Source organism: Heptranchias perlo, chromosome 33 (genome assembly GCF_035084215.1).
Source record: "Heptranchias perlo isolate sHepPer1 chromosome 33, sHepPer1.hap1, whole genome shotgun sequence".
Classification (NCBI taxonomy): Eukaryota; Metazoa; Chordata; class Chondrichthyes; order Hexanchiformes; family Hexanchidae; genus Heptranchias; species Heptranchias perlo.
Window position 1 is genome coordinate 4,110,196 of NC_090357.1, and position 24,459 is coordinate 4,134,654.

Sequence of the window (24,459 nt, forward strand, 5' to 3'; positions counted from 1 at the left end):
CCAATGTAATGCTCCCTTCGTGCTGTACTCCTGGAATGGGTCTTGAACTCACAACCTTCTGACTCAGAGCGGAGAGTACTAACAATTGAGACAAGGTATATAAAAAAAGCCTTGCATTTATACAGTGCCTTATCACATCGTCACAACAATAAGATAGTCACTAATAAATCCAATAGGGAATTCAGGAGAAGCTTCTTTACCCAGAGAGTGGTGAGAATGTGGAACTCACTACCATGTGGAGTGGTTGAGGCGAATAGCAGAGATGCATTTAAGGGGAAGGTAGATAAACACATGAGAGAGAAAGGAATAGAAGGATATGCTGATAGGGTGAGATGAAGTAGGGAGGGAGGAGGCTCATGTGGAGCATAAACACCAGCATGGACCAGTTGGGCCGAATGGCCTGTTCCTGTGCTGTACATTCTATGTAATCAGAGAGCTCCGCCTAGTGTGATGTACAGCAAGAGACCACATCGCAGGTTCATTTTCTCCCTCCACTTTCTGTCAATTTCGTTGTGAAGAAATTACTGTGAAATGACAGCTTGAACTTTACGTTATATGCTAACCATATTGTTACAATAATCTGTTACCTGGGCGCTACGACGCTGTGTAGAGAGGGAAGATCGGATGTGGTGGCCCGACTAGCCAGCACTCAGGTGGTTGGGTAAAGCCGGAATTGGGGGTGAGCTCGGAGGGGTCACTAACCCCTCTGCTGCCTTGGCTCTGCGAGCCTGGAGGGGCACTGATGGGACAACATGTATAATGTAAACTGTATTACATAAACAATACTGTACTATAATGACACATGCCATAGTGTTAAGTAATGCATTATAAGCAACATATGTGCCGACTCAGTAATTTTACGCTTAAATTACATTTATAAACCACCAACCAAACCCCTCGATTAAATTCCAGCCTGTAACTCACTCCTGGGTATATGTTATTCTATATATAAACCACCCGAACCCCTCAATTAGATCCCAACCTGTAACTCACTCCCGGGTATCTGTTATTCTATATAGAAACTATCTGAACCCCTCGATTAGACTCCAGCCTATAGCTCACTTTTGGGTATCTGTTTCTCTGTACGTTAGTGAATTCCACCATTAAAGGATTCACAGCTCCCAGGAGATTAACGTCAGATATCTTCAGTTCCAGTGGTGGATCCTGGAGCAATCTCCTTTGTGACGGTGACGATCTTAATAAGTGGATCTGGTGCATTAGTCCCTATCTCTGTAACCTCCTCCAGCCCTACAACCCTCCGAGATCTCTGCCCTCCTCCAATTCTGGCCTCTTGCGCAGCCCCGATTTTAATCGCTCCACCATTGGCGGCCATGCCTTCAGCTGCCTAGGCCCTAAGCTCTGGAATTCACTCCCTAAACCTCTCCGCCTCTCTCTCCTCCTTTAAAATGCTCCTTAAAACCTACCTCTTTGACCAAGCTTTTGGTCGCCTGTCCTAATATCTCCTTATGTGGCTCAGTCTCAAATTTTGTTTGATAATCGTTTCTGTGAAGCACCTTGGGACGTTTTACTACGTTAAAGGCGCTATATAAATGCAAGTTGTTGTTGATGAGCAAGGGCAGCAATCGAAATATCCCACAGTTCATTCGATAAGATTTCTTTATAAGGCAGGAGTTTGTTTTTTCCAACATCTGCCTGACATGATATCGCCTAATCTCAGTTCCAATCTATTTGAAATGTCTTTCAAACTGGATTAAATTTGTCTTCAGTTATTGCTCGTCATTGGATCTGTGGCAGCTTCACTTCTCTTGAGTTCAAATGTTGTGGTTTAAAGCTCCCGAGTTGCACGGCAGGGAGTTGTACAAGGGATCTGGCGTTTGGATTTGAGAGTCTAAAGGGTAAAATTATTTCAAAGCAGAACGTTTCTTCTACCTGCATTCGTCTGCCGCTAATCCCCTCCTGAAGGTGTTGATGGGTTTCTCAGCCATCCTCTGGTTCCTTCCCCAAGTGACCTTTCTTCATGTCTGAGCCTAGACAGTGAGTGGGTGCAAGCTATTCTACCATGGAGGGCATCACAGCCGAGCCCAGTCCTGATCTCACCCAATGTCCAACTCTCTTGCTGGAGTCCCTGGATAGCTGATTTTTTTGCCCTCTCTGATCAAGTGTCAAATTTTGTTTGATTCCGTTCCCATGAAGTGCCATGGGACGTTTTACTACGTTAAAGAAACTATATAGATGCATGTTGTTGTTGTTATTGGTGAAGACAATGTTCCCTTTTTAACCCCATCCATTTTCTTCCATCCTCTCCTGAAGTTACAGACTTGCGCTCGGCTCCAGTTCCACAGGCTCCCTCTGGTAATTTGGCCAAGTGCCTGTTATTCATGAGCCTTGTGTGAGCCTTGACCTCGAGCGTTTGCAGAGCTCAGCCCCATCCTGTCCTCGTCCCATGACTGTACACTTGTAACCCCAGCCGGGGTCGCTGGGTAGCAATCAGAAGCAGGAACCTCGGCCGAATTCTCATCTCCGCACCCCACCCCCCAACCACCTCCCTTTCTTTAACTCGGGGGGTGCTGAATCCAACGTCTGTTGCTCCTTGTGGTAGATGTTTGTCGTCAAGGCCTGGGCAGGAGTCTGGTGGAGTAGATCGCCCGTCCGTCGTAAAACCCGCCTGATTCTCGTTCCGTTGATTTCAACAGAATGAAAATCAACCAGGTTCTACAGTGGACGAGCTATTTACGAACATATGAATTAAGAGCAGGAGTAGGCCATTCGGCCCCTCGAGCCTGCTCTGCCATTTGATGAGATCATGGCTGATCTGATTGCGACCTCAACCCTACTTTCCCGTCTACCTACTATAACCTTTGACTCCCTTGTTAATCAGGAATCTATCTAACTCAGCCTTAAAAATATTCAATGACCCTGCCTCCACCGCTCTCTGGGGAAAGAAGTTCCACAGACTCACGACCCTCTGAGAGAAAAAATTTCTCCTCATCTCCGTCGTAAATGGGAGACCCCTTATTTTTAAACTGTGGCCCCTAGTTCTAGTCTCTCCCACAAAGCATCTTCCCTTCAAGTCCCCTCAGGATCTTATATGTTTGTTCCACCAGATTATTGCCCAGGCCGTGAAAACATACATCTCCCCCCTACTATTTCCATCCGGATTGATATCGGCAGAGAGTGAGAATTAAACCTATTCCTCGGGGTTTATCTCTCTCAATCACTGAGAAAACCAACACTCGGCCTTTAATGTAGGACTCCAGGGACTTGGGCACACAATCCAGGCCGACACCTCCAGTGCAGTGCTGAGGGAGTGCTGCACTGTTGGAGGTGCCGTCTTTCAGATGAGACGTTAATCTGTCTTCCCTCTCAGGTGGACGTAAAAGATCCCATGGCACTATTTCGAAGAAGAGCAGGGGAGTTCTCCCCGGTGACCTGGGCCGATATTTATCCCTTAACCAACATCTAAAAACAGACTATCTGACCATTACCACATTGCTGTTTGTGGGATCTTGCTGTGCGCAAATTAACTGCTACACTTCATAAAGTACTTCATTGTCTGTAAAGCGCTTTGGGACCCCCTGAGATCATGAAAGGTGCTATATAAATGCAAGTCTTTCTTTTTACTTTCAAGTAATAGTGCTCAGTACATCTTGTTAGTTGAGATGTTAAGTCATAGAAGCCTTAAAGGAATATAACACAAAATAATTGAATTAACAACACCACAGTTGTGTCTTCATGGCGAGTGGGGAGGGAACTTTTTTCGTAAAATCTGTGCTTTCCACTTCCTTCCACCGCCCCCTCTTCCCACCACCGCCTCCCTCCCCCCCCCCCAATAGTCCCCAGCGGCCCAGACGATAATTCCCTCCATTCGAACTGTTGCGACGAGTGTTGCTTTACTGTTGCTGTCGCGTTGCCATAGCAGCTGAGCTTGGCAGCGGCCGGTCTCCTTCCCGCCCCTCCGCACCGCGGAAAGCTGGCAGGAGTGGGAAGTGGGCGGGGGAGTGGAGGGTAACAGCTGTGATCTGAAGTACTGAACGTCAAAAAGGGGATTTGGTTTCCACCCTCTCTGTACATACAGCTTCGGGTTTATTTCTCTTCCCCCTTCCAGTTCGTTAGTGTTTTTTTTTTAATGCACGGGACAGGCAGCTGGGTTAAAAGCAAAACCCCGGCACTTGTTATTCTTTTTCCAAAAGGGAAAGCATTAACCAGCGTGGCCTGTTAATGATTCACAGCCCTCCCTGACCAGAGGCGGGGAGTGTGTGCTCGGCTTTTTTTCTGAGCTCGTTTAGTGTTTTTAACCCTTACACAGCTTTACTGTTGATCGCTTGTTCTGACAACAGAAATGCATTCTTCACTGACAGAACCTGACAATAGAACCTCCAAAAGGGACATCCCCGAGGGACCGTGTGGAGGTGTATAGGATCGTAGAATTACAACACAGAAAGAGGCCATTCGGGCCATCGGGCCTGTGCCAGTGCTATCTCTTAATTCGAATCCCATTTCCCTGCTCTTTCCCTGCACCCTTTTGTATTATTTTGTTTTCAGTACTTATTCCCTTTCCAGACTCTGCCTCTTTAGTCACTTGTGACAGAGTGTTCCAGGTTCTCTTAACTTCTAACTTACCCCGAAATTTTTGAGCCTTTCTTAACTCCACCTTTTCATTCCCGGTTATCGTTCGAAGGAGACCTCATTGAATAATGCAGCACAGAAGGAGGCCGTTCAGCCAATCGTGCCTGTGCCGGCCAAGAGATAGAGAAAGTAAACCTGGACTGTTAATCTCAGATACAGCGGGAGAGGGGCTGCAGCAGAGCCAGGGTCAGGGACAGATACCAGGAAATATTTCTTTATTTAACTCGATTCGGTTGTTAGGAGGTGCGGTTTGCACCTGGACACTGGATTAATTTAAGAATAAAGTGGATACCGTAACAATAAAAAAGTAGGGTTAGCATCTTGGAAAGATAAGATACGAATATATAGAAGTGAGAGACAGGAAAAGACCCACTGGTCCATCCAGCCTGTCCCATACGGTTGTGATACTTTATGAATCACGATACAGACACTCCCCATCCCACCCGAAAGCCATCTAATAATCTCCTGGGAGAGGCGAAAGAAGAAAGAACTTGCATTTATATAGCGCCTTTCACAATGCTCCAAAGTGCTTTACAGCCAATGAAGTATTGTAATGTAGGAAACGAGGCAGCCAATTTGCGCACAGCAAGATCCCACAAACAGCAATGAGATAAATGACCAGATAATCTGTTTTAGGGATGTTGGTTGAGGGATAAATATTGGGTTGGACACCGGGGAGAACTCCCCCTGCTCGTCTTCAAAATAGTGGCCGTGGGATCTTTTACATCTACCTGAGAGGGCAGACGGGGCCTTGGTTTATAATCTCATCTGAAAGACGGCACCTCCAACAGTGCAGCACGCCCCTCAGTACTACACTGGAGTGTCGGCCTAGATTTTGTGCTTTAGTCTCTGGAGTGGGGACTTGAGCCCATGACCTTCTGACCTTTAAGATTCAGCAACGGGCTGATTAATTTTTTTTTAACTTTGGTTCATTTTAATCGATGTGTCAGTTTGTTAACGCTCTCCCCTCTGAATCAGAAAATTGTCAGTTCAATCTCCAATCCACGACTTGAGTGCAGAATCTAGGCTGACACTTCAGTGCAGTACTGAGGGAGTGCTGCACTGCTGGAGGTGTCGTCATTTTGAAGGCGGTATTAAAACAGGGCCCTGTCTGCTCATTCAGGTGGATGTAAAAGATGCCATAATACTATTCGGAGAAGAGCAGGGAGTTCTCCCGGTGTCCTGGCCAATGTTCACCCCTCAACCAACACCGTCAAAAATAGATCAACTGGTCATACATCTCACTTGCTGTTTGTGGGATCTTGCTCTGCACAAATTGGCTGTCCTATTTGCCCACGTAAGAGTGACTGCGCTTCAAAGTAATTAATTGGCAATGAAGCATTTTCGGAAGTGCTGAGGCCACAGAATAAATGTAAGTTCTTCTTAAATTTTCAAAGTTTTTTTCCTGTATACACTGCGTCGCATGTGTAGAATCAAAGTACTAAAACTTAGCTAGTCCAAAAAGAGTTTCAGTGTCCTTGAGCTGCAGGGGGGTGAGGGAGCCCGGGGTCGTGCTCCTGCTCGCGAGTCACTCTGCTGACGGTATGCCAGTGTGAATGTCGGGTGAGGACAGTTTCAGGTTTGCCTGTGATGCCCCCGCTCCCAGTTCAAGCAGTTTGCCGGCACTCATTGTCTAGGCTCAGATGATGTGTTTGGGTGAAGGCTTTTTGGAGCCCACTGTACATTTACCGAGAGTACAGCAAAAGGAAAATTATAAACTGTTTCCACTGGCGGGAGGGTCGATAACCAGAGGACGCAGATTTAAAATAATTGTCAAAAAAAGCCAGGGGGGAGATGAGGAGAAATTTCTTTACGCAGCGAGTTGTTCTGATCTGGAATGCGCTGCCTGAAAGGGCGGTGGAAGCAGATTCGATAATAACTTTCAAAAGGGAATTGGATAAATACTTGAAAAAGGAAAAATATTCAGGGCTATGGGGAAAGAGCAGGGGAGTGGGACTAATTGGAGAGCTCCTTCAGAGAACCGGCACAGGCACGATGGGCCGAATGGCCTCCTGTGCTGTACGATTCTATGAAACAACTAATCTGAAAATAAAAAATAACTTTTTTGTCCCCTTTTGTTTCAGGATATCCAAGAGTGCGAAAGAGCGTTTGTAAATGATGTAACAATGGACAAACCGGACAGAAACACCGTTGGCCAAATGAAAAAAACACAGAAAATCATTCAGGTAAGAACGTGCCGGGTGAGATCCAAAAGAATTCGAACCTTTAAGTCCGGAATATATTTGCAGCACTTCTTTGTCTTTGTTCTGTTACAATATTAATGGATTTTCCAAGGCATCGCAGATGGTGGGTTGGCAGATAGGTTGGTTTGAGATGTGGGTGTATGAAGTGCAAACTCTCACTCACAGCCATTTCATGATACACGGTGCTAATTTATTGTAGCTGTGTCAACTGTAGCTCAGTGGGTTGCACTCTTGCCTTCTGAGTTAGAAGGTTGTATGGTTCTAGGTTCAAGCCCCACTCCAGGAACTTGAGCACAAAATTCTGGGCTGACACTTCAGTGCAGTACTGAGGGAATGCTGTACTGTTGGAGGTGCTGTCTTTCACATGGGATGTTAAACTGAGTGTAAAAGTTGTCATGGCACTATTTGAAGAAGAGCAGGGCTGGTTTCCTAGGCCAATATTTATCCCTTAGCCAATCACTAAAAACAGATTAGCTGGTTGTTATCTTCATTGCTCTTAGTGAGAATCTTGCTCTGTGCAAATTGGCTGCTGTGTTTTCGAAGTAATACTCCAAAGTGCTTTGGGACATCCTGAGGTTGTGTAAAGGCACTATGTAAATCCAAGTCCTTCTTCTCTCTCTCTATTGTGCGATCACTAAAACAGATTATCTGGTTGTTTATCTCATTGCTGTTTGTGGGACCTTACTGTGTGCAAATGGACTGACACATATGCCTATCATTCAAAAGGACTTTAATTGGCTGTGAAACACTTTGGGACATAGTGAGCATGTGGACGAAGTTATAAAAGTGCAAGTTATTTCTTTTCTTCCTTAAGTGTGACAGGAAACAAGTGACACTTGTAGGAAGTGCCTGCTATATGCAAGACATTTAATAACCAATTAAATTGCCCGTGATGTTGCCCAGTCAGTTGATGAATATGTTTTTTCGTGTAAGAGTTGAGAGGGACTTCAGAAACTCAGTCCACAGCACCACCTACTGACCAGAGCCTGAGCCTGTTTACATATAGAATTTCTGTGCTAAATGTTTACATAGACAGTTTCAATGTTAAATATTGACGTAAAAGCGTGACCAAAAATTGTGACAACAGGAATTTGGACAGGAAGTGCCTGCATGCACAAAACGCTATATAAAAGCGAGTTCTTTCTTTCTTCACATTGCAGCTTAAAACTTAAAACAAAAGACACAAAATGGTCCTTAAAAAATGGGCAGGAACCAGACAGAAGCCGCAGACCTGAGACAGATTGCCAGTGTGTTCCAACTGTGTGGATGTTGCATTTTACAATAAAAGAAGTCTTGCATTTATATAGCGCCCAGCACAACCTCAGAATGTCCCAAAGTGCTTTACAGCCAATGAAGTATTTTTGAAGTGTAGTCACTGTTGTAATGTAGGAAACAGGGCAGCAATGTGATAATGATGAGATAATCTGGTTTTTCACTGATGTTGGTTGAGGCATAAATATTGGTCTCAGGACACTGGGGAGAACTCCCCTGCTTTTCTTCAAATTTTACCTGGGTTTAATATCTCATCTGAAAGACAGCACACTCTGACAGTGCAGCACTCCCTCAGTATTGCACTGGGAGTGTCAGTCTGGATTATGGGCTCAAGTCTCTGGAGTGGGTCTTGAACCCACAACCTTTAAAACTAAGAGGTGAGAGTGCTACCCACTGAGCCAAGGCTGACGCTTTAGCAGACTGAACTTGACTTCTAATGGCCCACTTCACCCACAATACTTTACAGTGGTTGCAGTGGTAACTGATTAAATACAGATATCAAAGCATTCTGCACATGCCACAGCTGATGCTGTGAGATGAAAGGTGTTGCCTCAGTCTGTCGGAAGAGCTGGTTACATCTACTGCAGAAACTATCTCTTAATCACTTTATTGCATTTGGAGCCAAATCACTTGAATGTAATTGGATAACGTTAATCTTATTAGTACAGCTCCTCCTTGCCTGCTACTCTTTTGGAGATAATGTGTCCCACAGCTCCTCATTACAGTATGAAAGATTTTCTCTGATCACAATGTTTGCAATGTCACTAACACACAGTGAACGGAGGAATCCTGCCCCATGTGTTTAAACAATTGCAGCTGTGCCTCAAGTAATGCAATGTTTTAGAACCCAACTATAGTTAGTCACAAACCTTGAGAAAGAAAGAAGTTTTGCGCTTTTCAAAACCTCAGGACGTCCCAAAGTACCTAAAAGCCAATGAAGTACTTTGCGAAGTACAATTGTAATGTAAGAACCACAAAGTTAAGCACTTTTTTAAAGGAAAGGATTTTTAAAAACATATACACACACATATACACACACAAGCATACATGCTTGCGCATACACACTCACATACACACTTGCGTACACACACGCACACACACATATACACACGCATATACACAAACGTACACACATGCACACACACACGCGCACATACATACGCACGCATATATACACACATTTATACACTCACGCATGAACACACACAAATACACGCATATACACACATGCACACACAGGTGCATATACGCACACACATGCACCCACACACACGCACACACATGTACACATGCACATATGCACACACAGAACTATATGCCAGAAATTGTCGGTGCTTTTAGGCGAGAGTGTAGAAAATCAAAGGGTTAAAGCAAAAAGTGAGCTGTTCCTTTGTCCATCCCAATTGCAAACACACTGATTCCCAGACGAGTCAGACCGGGGATTCTCAGGGCTGACACAACGCAATCCCTGTGATTTACAAAAGAAATAACAAGTCAAGCAATGAAGAGGAGCCGCCTGCCACAAGTGGGAAGGTGGATTAGATGTGGGTCTCCGAGAGAATACAGCTTACTTGACACCAGGAGATGATGCTGTGGCACTAGCTGATTAATTGGAGCAGAGGGTAACGACAATTCCCCAGGAACATGTCTCAAGTGGTGAGCAGTCAGAATTCGAGGGATTTGAAGCTGCCATGACAACGCGGGCTTTGCAGTTATTATCCAGAGGCTCGTTCACCAGCAACGAATGTTATAATGGAAGATGAAAGCTTCTTGCTACAGGTGTCGGCCGTGGCTCAGTGGGTAGCACTCTCGCCTGAGACAGAAGGTCATAGGTTCAAGCCCCACTCCAGAAACTTGAGCATATAATCCAGGCTGACACTTTAGTGCAGTACTGAGGAAGTGATGCACTGTTGAAGGTGCCGTCTTTCAGACGAGACAGTAAACCGAGGCCCCATCTGCTCTCTCAGGTGGACGTAAAAGATTCCATGGCACTATTCCTGGGCAGTGTTTCTTTATCCCACAGCCAACATCATTATAATAGTAGTCATGGTCATGTATCTCATTGCTGTTTGTGGGATCTTGCTCTGCGCAAATTGGCTGCTGCATTTCCCTACTTTATAACAGTGACTACACTTCAAAAAGTCCTTCATTGGCTGTGAAGCCCTTCGGGACATCCTACAGCCATGAGAGGCACTATATAAATGCAAGTTTGTTCCTTTTTCTTTTCCTTTCCAAGTAAGATTTGTGGTATTATGTCCATTCTAATTAGCAGCATCAGAAACAAATCAAACTCCACATTTAGCTCTGAAGGAGGGTCTTAATTCAGCTGATAGCTCAGTTGGCAGATTCACTTCCCAGTGTTGAATTGAATCAGTCAGAGTAGGTGCAATCGCCACAGCGCTGGGGCAAAGGTGGGGGATGCACAAGCTGCCTGAGGAATGGGGAGTTCTGGGGTGGGTGGCGATTTAGGGCTGGAGGAGATAGGAAGGGGAAAGGCCGCGAGGGCATTTAAACTCAAGGTTTCCAATTGGAGGCATTGGGGGGCTGGTAGCCAATATGTCAACGAGGACAGGGTGATGGGTGAGTAGGACCTGGTGCGGGACAGGACACCCTCTGTAGAGTTTCAAATGAGCTGATGTTTATAGAGGGTGGAGGAGTAATGTGATAGTCTTGTCTGGGGGTGACAAAGGTATGGGTGAGGGTTTCAGCGGAAGAGGGGCCAAGGTAGGGCTGATGCAGGGGATATTGCTGAGGTGGAAATAGGGCAGTCTTTGTGATGGAGAGACTATGAGGATTGGAAGCTCCACTCGGGGGTGGATACAATGCTGAGGTTGCTAATAGATTGATGCAACGTGAGGCAGTTGCCGGTGATGGGGATGTAGTGTTGAGGGACTGCCGAGATTGCGAGGGTGGAAAGAGAAGCCATAGTTACAAATAAGTAAGAGTGGAACCAAGTGAGGTCAGTCTCAATGAGCTGGACAACAGAGGAGAGGGGTTGAAGGAGGATGTGGTCAATTGTATCAAAGGCTGCAGAGAAGTTGAGGAGGATGAGTAGAAACACAGCAGCACAGTCGCAGAGAATGGTGTTCGTGACTTGATAACTCTGGGTTATATTCTGGCTCTAAGCATAATTACAATCTTTGCTGCCCTTGGACAGTGAAAACTTTCATTATACATGATGCGGAGATGCCGGTGATGGACTGGGGTGGACAAATGTACGGAGTCGTACAACACCAGGTTATAGTCCAACAGCTTTATTTGAAATCACAAGCTTTCGGAGCTTTGCTCCTTCGTCACCTGTTGGACTATAACCTGGTGTTGTACGACTCCGTACTTTCATTATACATGTCAGTCGTACTAAATTGTTGCCAAAACCAAACATGTTATCCGTGCGCGCATTGTTTTTATACCCATCGAGTCCAATATTTGGTAACTGGCCCTGTGTTATCCTAAGCCATTTGGTGAATCCTTTTTGACACTCCTTTTCCTGACAGAACACTCCGCTGGACTTGATCGACACGGGGAAGGGACTGAAAGTGCAGACGGACAAACCACATCTGGTCAGCCTCGGGAGTGGGCGTCTCAGCATCGCCATCACATTGCTTCCACTTGAAGAAGGTGAGAGGTCATTCGCTTGTCAGGGATTGGTTGCTAAAGCCTGTATCGCCTTGGGGCGTAGGTTGCATTGACTTCAAAATCCTGGTCTTCCTTTTCGAATCTTCCTATCATCTCGCTCCATCTCACCACCGCGGCCTCTTCCTTGTTCTACCTCCCCGTTCACATTCCTCGCTCTTCCGGCTTTGGCCTGCCGTGCGTCTGCCCCTCCCTCCACTCCACCAAAGCCCCCCAAAACCTTTCCACCATCATGGCTATGCATTCTGGGACGCTGTCACAAAACCCTCCGCCTAGCTCCGTCTCTCTCCAGCTTTAAAAGTCTTCTCAAACCCAGACCGTCAACCAAACCTTCAAATCTAGATTTTATCTGGGTCCTTCTTTATTTCACCCGTTAATTGTGGACGGGCTGGTGGAAGCTTCTGAAACTGAGTGAGTGTGGAAGGACTGAAAGCCTTCAATTTGTTCTCGGGTAGATTCCTTCCATTATCACGGAAGTGCAGCAGTGATTTTGTTTTTTCAAATTGATCAGCTCCCCTTCTTCACAGAGATCCAATCTTGCGAAAAGCCTTCACACCTCTGGCATATCCTCAGGCATGAATACACACTGCATGTTGGATAATATTCTGTGATTCTATCTGATAAACACTCGAAGATGAGAAAATACTGACGGGTGTGAAGAAAAGGATTAGACTAGAGGTGGTACAGGCACGATGAGCTGCATGCACACTTTCTGTGCTGAAATATCTCTGATTGTATTTCATAGATCACGGCAGAGACCACCTCTGGGATCAAATAACATGTTTAAACCCCTCAGACTTTGCTGTCTGTTTATGATTCTCTCTGAGTCCACTGGTTGGATTGCTAGCTTGGCAATACTCTTAGGATAATCCATTATTCTCTAAGAGAGACTCCCTGTGAAGTCTTCAGAATTTCAGATGTATTGTGATAGGGGGAGGGATAAATCCCTCTCAATCTTTAATGTCAAAGTAAAACAAAAAGAAAGAAAAGAAACCAAAAATATATCCTCTCCCAGTGGGTCTCTGAATGAACTGGAATTTGCACATCTATAATTTGTGCTGTAAAGATTTTTGCCCCATGATCTTTGTTTGAAAAATAGTTTTCTAAACATGAGAACAAATAAGTGCGTTGACGAGATGTCATGTTAACAGACTAATTTCAGCATCCGCCATGTTTATTTTGGGTTTATTTTTAGTGTGTTTTGAGAAGAATTACAGGCATCTTGCTGGGCATCATAATGTCCAAATGGCCTGTTGCGAAGGCCCCCTGCTCTTAAGGGAGTGCAATTGTGTCAGAGCCGGGGGATTAAGGATTAGATTAAATTTCCCTGGAAAGGCTCTGCTGAGACAGATAACAACGTTGCCTGCGTACAGCTATCAGGCCCAATCTCCGGGCACCACATCAAACGACGCTCTCGAGTTTCTCCGTGGAGAGGTGCTGTTGTTTCACAGCGAGCGGCACTTTTGACAAGTGAACAAAGGAAGGTTCTCAGAACTGGCTTGTTAGTTTCTTTTCCCCTTGCAAGTGAAGATTTTGAAGTAAGTACCTTTTCGGAAAGTTTCGATGCCCCTGTGTGTTTTGAGGCACGAGCTGGCCTTTACTGCTGCTGCTGCCCGACTTTTGCTCCGAGTTTGCAGCCGATTCCCAAAAGGCCTGTCACTCTGGTGGAGTGGTGCGTTTTATTTACACCACAGGCTGCAAAAATGTGCCAAGCTTATGTGGAAGTTTACACTGGCTGATCAACTTTGTCTCCTTGTTTGCACAGTGATTTTCCTCATCAATCGCCCTGTTTCCTCTGTAGTTTAGGGCCTTTTCAGATGAGACGTTAAACCGAGGCCCCGACTGCCCTCTCAGGTGGACGTATGAGACCCCGTGGCACTATCTCAAATTACTCAATACTAAATCCCAAAATGTTATTTTCTGACAGAGTTGTGCATTTACCCACTGAGCCATGGGGAGCTGTACCTCGTATTATTTTGTTGCTGAGGGTGAGATTGTTATTTCACCTTTGGTCCCATTCTTGGTCTCCTGTCCCATAAACTACCTGAATCGGTGTGAGCTGCTCCTCCATCACTGTTGACAGATTGGAGGCCGGCCAGATGAGAGCAGCCGACTGACCCTCTCCTCCCTGCGGGGAATAGACCTGAGCAATGCAGGATATGAGGAGTGTGGGAGGCGGTGGGAGTGAGACTGCCACTCCCATTGCTTTGTGCACAGTACGGCACCACTAACTAGCACCACTAACTAGTACTACTGACTAGCACTGCTAACTGGCACCACTTATTGGTACCACTAACCAGTACCATTAACTAGTGTCACTAACCAGCATCACTAACTAACACCACTGACTAGCACTGCTAACTGGTACCACTAACTAGTACCACAAACTAGCACCACTAACTAGTACCACTAACCAACACCACTCACTGGTACCATCAACTAGTACCACTAAATAGTGCCACTAATTAGTACCCCAAACTAGCACCACCATTTAGTACCACTAACTAACACCACTAATAAGCACTGTTAACTGGTATCACTAACTAGTATCCCTAACAAGCACCACTAACTAGTACTACTAACTAACACTGCAAAATGTTACCACTAACTGGCACCACTAATGGACCATTAACTAGTACCCCCCAACTAATACTTCTAATTTTAATTCTATTTTTAACTTTTGTTTCTTTTGGTTTTTGTAGAGACCCTATAATTTTCTGACTATTTTTATTCCCCCTCCTCTTTCCCCCATCTCTCCTGAGGATGTTGGGGTGCAGTTTTCATGAGCACTTCCGGCCTCCCAACCCCTCGTGTGTGGCCATTCGACACGTGTCAGTCTTGACAGCGAATGTCAGCAAACTATTCGATGGGGACGAGGACCATCGCAGTCAAGCCAGATCCCGCCCTCACCCAATGCCCACACAGTGTCGCGGGCATCAGGGGCTGCTGGCAGATTTCTCCCCTCACTACCTCAGGGGTCCTGAGGGCGATTGTTCCTCCCTTATCACCACCAGAGATCAAACTGAGACCTTCCCGGTCTGTATGGCTTGGTACCCATACCAGGTGATGCTTTTACTGACTGGCTTACCAGTTGAGCTGGTTATATTGTTAAAATAACCAATGCAAATTGTGCATGTGTATTTGTGTGTGTATGTGTTTGTGTATGTGTGCACGTGTGTGTTTATGTGTGCATCTTTGTGTGTGTGCAGGTGTAGGTCAGTATGTGTACTTTGTGTTAGTGTTTATGTATGTATATGTCTGTATGTGTGTGTGTGTATGTCTGTATGTGTGTGTGTGCCTGTATGTGTGTCTGTGCGTGTCTGTATGTGTATGTGTGCGTGTATGTCTGCATGTATGTGTGTGTATGTAGGTGTGAGTGTATGTATGTGTCTGTGCGTGTCTGTGTGTGTATGTCTGCATGTATGTGTGTGTATGTCTGTACGTGTGTGCATGTGTATGTGTGTGTATTTGTGTGTGTGTATGTGTGAGTGTGTGCATGTGTGCCTATGTGTGTATATTTGTGTATGTGTGTCTGTGTATGTATGTGTATGTGTGTCTGTGTGTATGTATGTGTGTATGTGTATGTGTATCTGTGTGTGTATGTGTGTGTGTGTATCTCTGTGTCTGTGTGTGTGTATGTGTGTCTGTATGTGTGTGTGTGTGTGTGTGTGTGTATGTCTGTGTGTGTGTGTGTGTGTCTGTGTGTGTGTGTGTCTGTGTGTGTGTGTGTCTATGTGTCTGTGTGTGTGTCTGTGTGTGTGTGTCTGTCTCTGTGTGTGTGTATGTGTGTGTCTCTGTGTGTGTGTGTCTGTGTGTGTCTGTGTGCGTGTGTGTGTCTGTGTGTGTGTGTCTGTGTCTGTGTGTATCTGTGTGTCTGTGTGTGTGTGTGTCTCTGTGTGTGTCTGTGTGTGTGTCTGTCTGTGTGTCTGGAGGGGTGGGGAAATGTATTATTTCAATTTGAGGTTTCAAGAAAACCCGCCTAATTTTTTTTAGTTGAATTCGGTGGGTCTGGGAATGAGTTCCAGTTTCAGGCTCAGTCAGATACGGAAGAAGAAATGTTCTGATGACTGGCTTTAATTTCACTCTTGATTTTTGATGGAGACAATTACAGCCCAGCTTCTAAATCATGGCACAGCAGCTAGAGGAAGGGGAGGTGATGGTGTGAAACTGCTGCCTTCCATCACAAACCAGCAGTTACTGACACACGTGCAGTTTATGTACAGAGTTGCCAGCAAGATACAGATAGCGAAGCAGGAGAGGGGGAGCAGTCCAGCTGCAAAACGAGCTCGTGGCTGAATGGAACAGGCTCCCAAAATAGTTCACAGCAGGACCTTGCAGCATGTTTAGTTTGAGTGCCACAATGTGAAATATCAGACCCTTAAAGAGAATGCGGAGTCTTTTGTGAGTTTTTCTTGTCAAGGGTCATGCACTTTGACCTTCGCTGGTGACTGCACAATGTCAGAGAGCTAGCAAGACTAGTAGTTGGGGAGAACAACAACAACAACTTGCATTTATACAACACCTTTAACATAATAAAACGTCCCAAGGTGTTTCACGGGAGCATAATCAGAAAAAAAATTGACACCGGCCACATGAGGACAGGTGACCAAAAGCTTGGTTAAAGGAGCAGTGAGAGGTAGAGAGGCGGAGAGGTTATGGGAGGGAATTCCAGAGCTTAGTGCAGAAAGACTTTGCTTTGCTGACCTACACGGGCAGGTTTGATCCCTGGCCTGTGTTGAGTTAGTTGATCTCACACAGAATTACAAAGAATGTACAGCACAGAAACAGGCCATTCAGCCTAACTGGTCCATGCCGGTGTTTGTGCTCGTGTTGAGCCTCCTCCCACACTTCTTGGCCTCACCCCATCAGCATCTCCTTCTATTCCTCCCTCCCTCATGTGTTTAACTAACTTCCCCTTAAATGCATCTTTGCCAGTCGCCTCGACTGCTCCTTGTGGGAGTAGCTTCAGTGCCCGAGGGCTTGAGAGAGAACAATCGGCCAGGAGTCCCTCTCCAGATCGCTATCCAGCATCTACTGTTGGAAGCATGCACATGTGAACGGGATTGGGCGCACACTTGTTCAAATTTCTGAGTCAGCATCTCAAGAAATGAGATCCCTTGGATTTATGTGGTACAGAAAAGAAACATATAAAAACAGCCAGTGAAACTTCCCTGTTGGCTTAGTTGGTAATTGCACTGACCCACGGCACTGAGGCAAACACAACTGGGAAGTTCCTCGTCTCAACCCCGAGTCTGGGTGCAGTACTGAACTCAGAGAATAACGGATACCCGGGAGTGAGTTACAGGCTGGGATCTAATCGAGGGGTTTGGGTGGTTTATAGAGAACGACAATACCTGAGTGAGTTACAGGCTGGGATCTAATCGAGGGGTACCAATGGTTTATATATAGAACGACAATACCTGAGTGAGTTACAGGCTGGGATCTAATCGAGGGGTACCAATGGTTTATATATAGAACGACAATACCTGAGTGAGTTACAGGCTGGGATCTAATCGAGGGGTTTGAGTGGTTTATATGTAGAACGACAATACCTGAGTGAGTTACAGGCTGGGATCTAATCGAGGGGTACCAATGGTTTATTTTATATATATACACATATATATAAAACACACTGTTAACCTTCTCTCCTTCTTTGCTTTTGGTGCTACATTGACCAGACCTAAATGTTAATTTCTTAAAACCTAAATATGACTTGTAACTAATTATATCCGTTTCCAGCTAGTTTTTTTTTTAACTACAGACTATTTTTAAAGTCGAGTCTGTCGTGTATGTTTGGGAAGAGGTCAAATGAGTACGTGAGTTTGCTGTATTGCTTTAGTACCTTAGGCTGATCGCAACTAAGACCTTGCAAATTGTGAAGATTGTTCACTTGGTGCCTGTGAATTTAATGGAGTCATTTTCAGGTTACTTCTCCCCAGCCTGATGTTCTAACGTCAAGTTAATGTGTGGGTACATGCAGCATGTCCAAGGAGCCAGGATAGTTCCAGGTTGGTCCTGTAGTCTATACTGTCAGCTAATGGTCTCTGGTGAGGTTGGTACAATTGGACTCAGTGCCTCCTGGGCTGTGTAGTGGGAAAGTTGGCAGGGTTCCTGCTTCTCATCGCCACCCAGTGATCAGTAAGGACAGGGTCAGGCTGCAATGTGAGGGTCTCCCATCGTTGAGCAGCCCATTCAAGTTCGCTGACCAGTTGGCCAAGCTACTCGAGGTGCACCTGGCGCTTATTGAACTGTACCTGAGCAAAAGTCGTCCCTTCAGCAGAACAGGGAGAATATGGGAGGGAGGGGCCAGAGACAAACCCCCCCTCCCCCCGGGACTATCCTGGCTTGTACAACTCAGTATTGCTTTTTGTGCATTTATCTTGTGCTATTCATTATTGATGAATGAATCTACTGATGCCCCTCTGCTTCTTGCCTTGCTCACAGGGAAGACCACTTTTGGCTGTTCCGATTCTCCTTCACCAGACATTAGCATCCAAGGACCTGGCATTGCTGCCCAGCACTGCTGCATTGAAAACAAAAGTGGAGTTTTAACACTCTACCCATGTGGGAACGTGTGTGCGATCGATGGAGTCCAGGTGAAGCAGCCGACACGCCTGAGCCAAGGTAAAGGGGGAAATTAGCATTCCAGTACATTAGCTATGATGAAAGAAAGTACTTGCATTTATAGAGCCCTTTTCACCACCTCAGGATGACCCAGAGAGCCTCACAGATTCCTAATACTAATGAGTGAAGATCTGCTCCACTTGCATATGTCTACTTTATGTGAGATTGAATGATTAAAAGCCTCTTAATATTCAGGGCACGAGCTGAGGTGAGAAAGGGGAGGGACGGTTTGTAAAGGAATAAGGATTTAGCAGAATGATTTTTGAGTTTCCTGCTACGGCTCTGTGGGTGAGACCACTGCCTGGTATCGTAAAGAGAGACATACTTTTATAAGGCAGCTTATTTACCTCAAGACACCACAAAGTGTTCCACATCCGATGGGCTACTTTTGAAACGTACTCACTGTTGTCATACATGAAGTCATTTGTACACAGCAAGGTCCCACAAACAGCAAATGAGACAATTGATCAATTGTGGGCTTCAGGTTACGATCTAGGTTCGGTGCAGAGCTGAGTGAGTGTTGTGCTGGCACGTCTTTCGAAGGATCCTCAAACTAAGACCTGTCTGCCTCGTCAGGTGAACGTCAAATGTCCTATGGCATTATCCAAAGAGGAGCAGGTGGCTCTGCCAATCTCCTGCTCAATATTCCTTCCTCAACCCACACCACCAAAAAAAAATGCTCATTGGTTAGGCGTCAGCTGGAGTTTTGTGTCTAATTCTGGGCACCACACTTTAGCAAGGATGTCAAGGTCTTAGAGAGGGTGCAGAGGAGATTTACTAGAACAGTACCAGGGATGAGGGACTTCAGTAACGTGGAGAGACTGGAGAAGCTGGGATTGTTCTCCTTAGAGCAGAGATGGTTAAGGGGAGATTTAATAGAGGTGTTCAAAATCATGAAAGGTTTTTATAGAGTAAATAAGGAGAAACTGTTTCCACTGGCAGGAGGGTCGGTAACCAGAGGACACAGATTTAAAGTGTTTGGCAAAAGAACCAGAGGTGAGATGAGGAGAATTATTTTTACGCAGCGAGTTGTTACAATCTGAAATGCACTGCCTGAAAGGGCGGTGGAAGCAGATTCAATAGTTATTTTCTAAAGGGAATTGAATAAATACTTGAAGGGGAAAACATTGCAGGGCTATGGGGAAAGAGCAGGGGGTAGTGCGACTAATTGGATCGTTCGTTCAAGAAGTCGGCACAGGCACGATGGGCCGAAAGGCCTCCTTCTGTGCTGTATGATTCTACGATCAATCTTCTAATTTGCTCTAAGTGGGACCTTGCTGTGCAAATTGGACTCCAAATGCTGCACTTTCACCCCTCTGATCTGCGTCGGGATAAGTGCAGAGCTGTCAGCATTCGGGAAGCGTCAGGAGTGACATTTCTGATCAGATTGGAAGGCTAAAAAAAAATGCTGTTGCCAGCAACACAATCTACCATCCCCCTTTAAGAAGCCTACTTGAGCAGGCGAGGTGCCAGGACTCGCGATGTGCTCAGTTCTTGTGGGTGAAGTGCATGCTGTGGACAGGAGGTTTACATGCAAAATCAGGTCACATTATTTTATCATCCCCAATTTTTTCTCCTCCCCTCTTTTGAAGCTGTTTCCCCCCCTTTCACTGGGGGAATGGCTGACAGTTGCCCTCTGGTACCTCGTCCAAGTGGCCATTATTTAAGAAGCCAGTCTTGCCGTTGAGTGTCAGCGGGCTATTTGCCCATGGGAGGAATCACATACCTGCGCACTTTCCAGCAGGGGTCACTGGATAGCACTCAGGACAGGAACGCTGGCCAGTTTAGTTCCTTCCTAATCCAGAGGCACTGAGACCAATTGAGGCCAGCACAGATGTGGGGGGGGTCGACTGTGGGATCTTTCTGGTCTGCACTGGTCGTGTAGACACTGGATAAAAGGGCACATTTTTTAAAAAGAAAATGACTGCCTGTTGCCCCTGAGGAGAATCATTTGACAGATTTGTGGATGGGGTGAAATCTATCTCTCCATGACCTCACCCCGCTGAACCTCTGCAATCTCCTCCAGTTTTATGTCCCCTCCCGCACTCCTCCAACTCTGGCCTCTTGTGCCTCCACCCCACCACTGGTGAGGGAGCCTCCAGAACCCTCGGCCCTGGTCTCTGAAGCTTCCTGTCTCCAAACCTCTGCCTCTCCATTTCTCCCTCCGTCTTTAAAAACCTTCTCAAGACATGTATCGAACCTTGGTTAGACCACACTTGGAGTACGGTGCACAGTTCTGGTCTCCACATTATAAAAAGGATACAGAGGCACTGGAAAAGGTGCAAAAAAAGTTCATAAGGATGATACCAGAACCGAGAGGCTATGCTTATCAGGAAAGACTGAACAGGCTGGGGCTCTTTTCTCTAGAAAAGAGAAGGCTGAGGGGTGACCTGATAGAGGTCTTTAATATTATAAACGGGTTTGTTAGGGTAGACGTAGAGAAGATGCTTCCACTTGTGGGAGAACTAAAACTAAGAGGCCGTAAATATAAGATAGTCGCTAATAAATCCAATAGGGATTTCAGGCGAAACTTCTTTACCCAGAGAGTGGTTAGAATGTGGAACTTGCTACCACAAGGAGCAGTTGAGGCGAATAGCATAGGGGAAGCTAGATAAATACACGAGGGAGAAAGGGATAGAAGGATACACTGATAAGGTGAGATGAAGAGGGGTGGGAGGAGGCTCGTGTGGAGAAAAACACCAGCATAGACCAGTTGGGCCGAATGGCCTGTTTCTGTGCTGTAAATTCTATGTAATTCTATGTAAAACTTTTCGTTTTGACCAAACATTCGGTTGCCCCTCCTAATCTTGCCCACTATAGCCTGTTCCCTCACTCTTTGTAAAATACCTTGGGACATTTTCTACGTTAAAGTTGCTATATAGATATGAGTTGTTGTTGTCCATGTTTAATGCTGACTCTCTGATTTGTACTTTTAAGAGTCCTTGTGTAAGATATTCAGGCTGTTTCTGAAATCCACTGTCACGCAGAACAAAACTCTCCTTAAAAAACATTCGAAGGAAGAGAGAAACCAAGAATTCTGATCTAAATCTTCCCGGTGATATCAGCTTCGCACAGAAATATTAATCATCCGTTTACAGCACTGCATTTAGTACATAAAATTTAAAATTACTTGTTGTTATAAGTAATTTATGTGGTAATTAGTTCTTTGGGTGAATGAATAGAGCTTATTCTCTCACGTGGTACTACAGAGCTGATTGACTTACAACATCACATTAATGAGGCCAGGAGGAACACTTCCCCCCAACAACCCTCCATAGTTCAGCTCGTTAATTGGAAAATAAATTGCTTACAATTGGTTTCTTGAAGGTACATACCGCCGTGTTTTTCTCAACGGTGCAGCGGTGATCACGTTCGCCTCACACGCCAAACGTCCAAAGGCGGGAGCACGGATAAACACTGAGCATTGAGAGGATGCAGCCCCCCTCTTCCATGAGGCCTGCTCCTCAACGTCTGGCTCCACTTCCGTCCCACGCTCCTGATCTTCGGGCGTTGGCGGGCAAGTCCGAGGACCTCCTCCTCGTGGGTCTGCTCCTGGGCCCGTCCAAGGTGGCCATCCACAGGTCCTGGGTTGGACCCGGTTTGCGGGGGCGGGGGTTCGCTCTGGCTTCCAGCCTCTCTTCCGCAGACTCGTCCGCGCCTGGTGTCCACCGGTTGGCTCGAGGCCTTCCACCGCCGGGGGCACTGGAGGGCTTGGTGGACACAGGCAATAATATAAATATTTAACTTGACAACTTTCCTTTATTTTATGGTTTAGTTCCTTATTAATTGTGCCCCTCTAAAAAGGGGGTGTTTTTGTTTGATGATACTGGGGCAAGCCAGCGACTCGATATGATTTTATTAGAGACAGTTTACCTCAGATTCCAAAAAGAGCCAGGCTAAAGGCTTCTACTCAAACCTAAAGTAGGGAATTTCTTACACTGGGGTATTGGCCCACTGGATCCCAGAGTGTAGGTCTCGCGCGGTGGGTTATATGTCCAGTGTAGAGTTACCGGATTCACTAAGGGTGGTGGCGGAGGAGGCCTGGAATGGCACCTGTTACCAACTAAGACCAAAAAAATATAAAAAGCAGCACAGGTTGAAGGCCGACTCTGCTGACCACGACGTTCTGCCCAGTGTCGAACTGCCCTGACGCTTTTGACGGTGGGGGGTTGATGTTGCAAAGGGGAGGGGTTTAGGGAGGGAGCTCGAGAATGTGGGATAAGATAAGATAAGAGTTTGCAAACGTGATTTGCCTGCAATGGTCGGTGTAAGGTCGCTCACCTGAACGAACCCCCTTACTGCCGGACCCTAGACCTGACCAAGGACTTACTTATTTCAGTCCTTACCAGCTTTCCTCCCGCCCCTTCTCTTCTGGAGCTGTCGCTCTCCAGCGTCTCTGTAATGCCCCAAATGGAGGCAGCCTTTTTACTATTCTTTTGTTGTCTCACATGAGAAGCATAGCTCAATAGTAAACAGCGACAAACACTGAACAGCGATGCTTCATAATCTGAATGGCGACAGGCAGGTCCTTCACCAGGGTGAAGAAATTGAATTACATCATCGACGGGCATGGCGTTGATTAGAAACCAGAGCGTCAGGAGCTATTTCTTAGGGTTTTATTTTGCACTATTTAATTATCCAGCATATTACAGATAAGGTGCTGCGAAGGGAGTATAGTGTTTACCCTCTGTGTAGTTCCCTGACTGTTTTACATATACATACATAACAATAATGGAGAAAATTGATATATATATTTTCATGTACTGCACTCATACAATATCACAGGAAGGACAGCTGTTTCTGCCCGAAATAAACAAAGAGCTTAAGTCGCTATAACCAGCAACTTTGAAATTAATATTAATTTATAAAACACTGGTTAATCCCCAGCTGGAGTATTGTGTCCAATTCTGGGCACCACACTTTAGGAAGGATGTCAAGGCCTTAGAGAGGGTGCAGAGGAGATTTACTAGAATGGTACCAGGGATGAGGGACTTCAGTTATGTGGAGAGACTGGAGAAGCTGGGTTTGTTCTCCTTAGAGCAGAGATGGTTAAGGGGAGATTTAATAGAGGTGTTCAAAATCATGAAGGGTTTTGATAGAGTGAATAAGGAGAAACTATTTCCACTGGCAGAAGGGTCGGTAACCAGAGAACACAGATTTAAGGTGTTTGGCAAAAGAACCAGAGGCAACATGAGGAAAAAGATGTTTTATGCAGCGAGTTGTTATGATCTGGAATACGCTGCCTGAAAGGGCGGTGGAAGCAGATTCAATAATAACTTTCAAAAGGGAATTGGATAAATGCTTGAAGGTAAAAAATTTACAGGAATGTGGGGAAAGAGCAGGGGAGTGGGACTAATTGGATAGCTCTACCAAAGAGCCGGCACAGGCACAATGGGCCGAATGGCCTCCTTCTGTGCTGTATCATTCTATGATTCTAATGCAAATGGATAACGGTTATCGCTCTAAGTGACTGCCCATTTTAAACGTGACGGGGACTGCACTCGAAGACTCGAAGAGGTGAAAGAGAGCAAAGTGCAAGCTGAGATGTAGGACTCAGAAGCTGCAAAGGTAAAGAAGGGTGAGGGCATAAGAGATTCAAAGAGAAGGACGAGGATAATGACCTTTCAGTGCACTGAGGAATGGGAAGCTAATGGAAAGTCAGCAACGATTGGGGGAGATAAGAATGTGAGTGGGGTAGGGGGTGAGCATTGGAGATCTGGATGAGCTGGAGTTTGTGTTGGAAAAGTCTAGACCAGTGAATTATGATTTTTGCAGAAGTAATGACCGGAGGTAATCTTCCCTCCATGTTAAAGATTTGCAGAGAGTTAACAATGTCCAACTGGAACGAAAACAGTTCCCGGTAGAAGCCAGGGAGGGAGATATTGTGACACATGATGGTGAAAGGCAGATAAGCTGAGTAAAGAAAAGCTACTTCAAAAATCAATGGATCTCTCTAATTCCACTTCATAGTGATTTAATTGTTGGCTGTGGCTCAGTGGCCGCACTCTCGCCTCTGAGTTAGAAGGTTGTGGATTCAAGTCCTGCTCTAGAGCCTTAAGCACAAAATCTACACCGACACTCCCAGTGCAGTACTGAGGGAGTGCTGCACTGTTGGATGAGCCGTTAAACCGAGGTCCCG

The 24,459-nt window shown here is 45.7% G+C and overlaps 1 protein-coding gene across 12 annotated transcripts in view; it reads left to right on the forward strand.

Annotated features, from left to right (window-relative positions):
- Positions 1–24,459, forward strand: part of phldb1b (pleckstrin homology-like domain, family B, member 1b) — a 283,632-nt gene that overhangs the window by 64,412 nt on the left and 194,761 nt on the right. For all 12 annotated transcript variants that reach the window (XM_067970865.1, XM_067970873.1, XM_067970876.1 and 9 more), the window contains exons 2-4: positions 6,672–6,773; positions 11,558–11,681; positions 18,141–18,320. In XM_067970865.1, the coding sequence (XP_067826966.1) occupies positions 6,672–6,773; positions 11,558–11,681; positions 18,141–18,320 (406 nt within the window). The remainder of the gene's footprint in view (positions 1–6,671; positions 6,774–11,557; positions 11,682–18,140; positions 18,321–24,459) is intronic.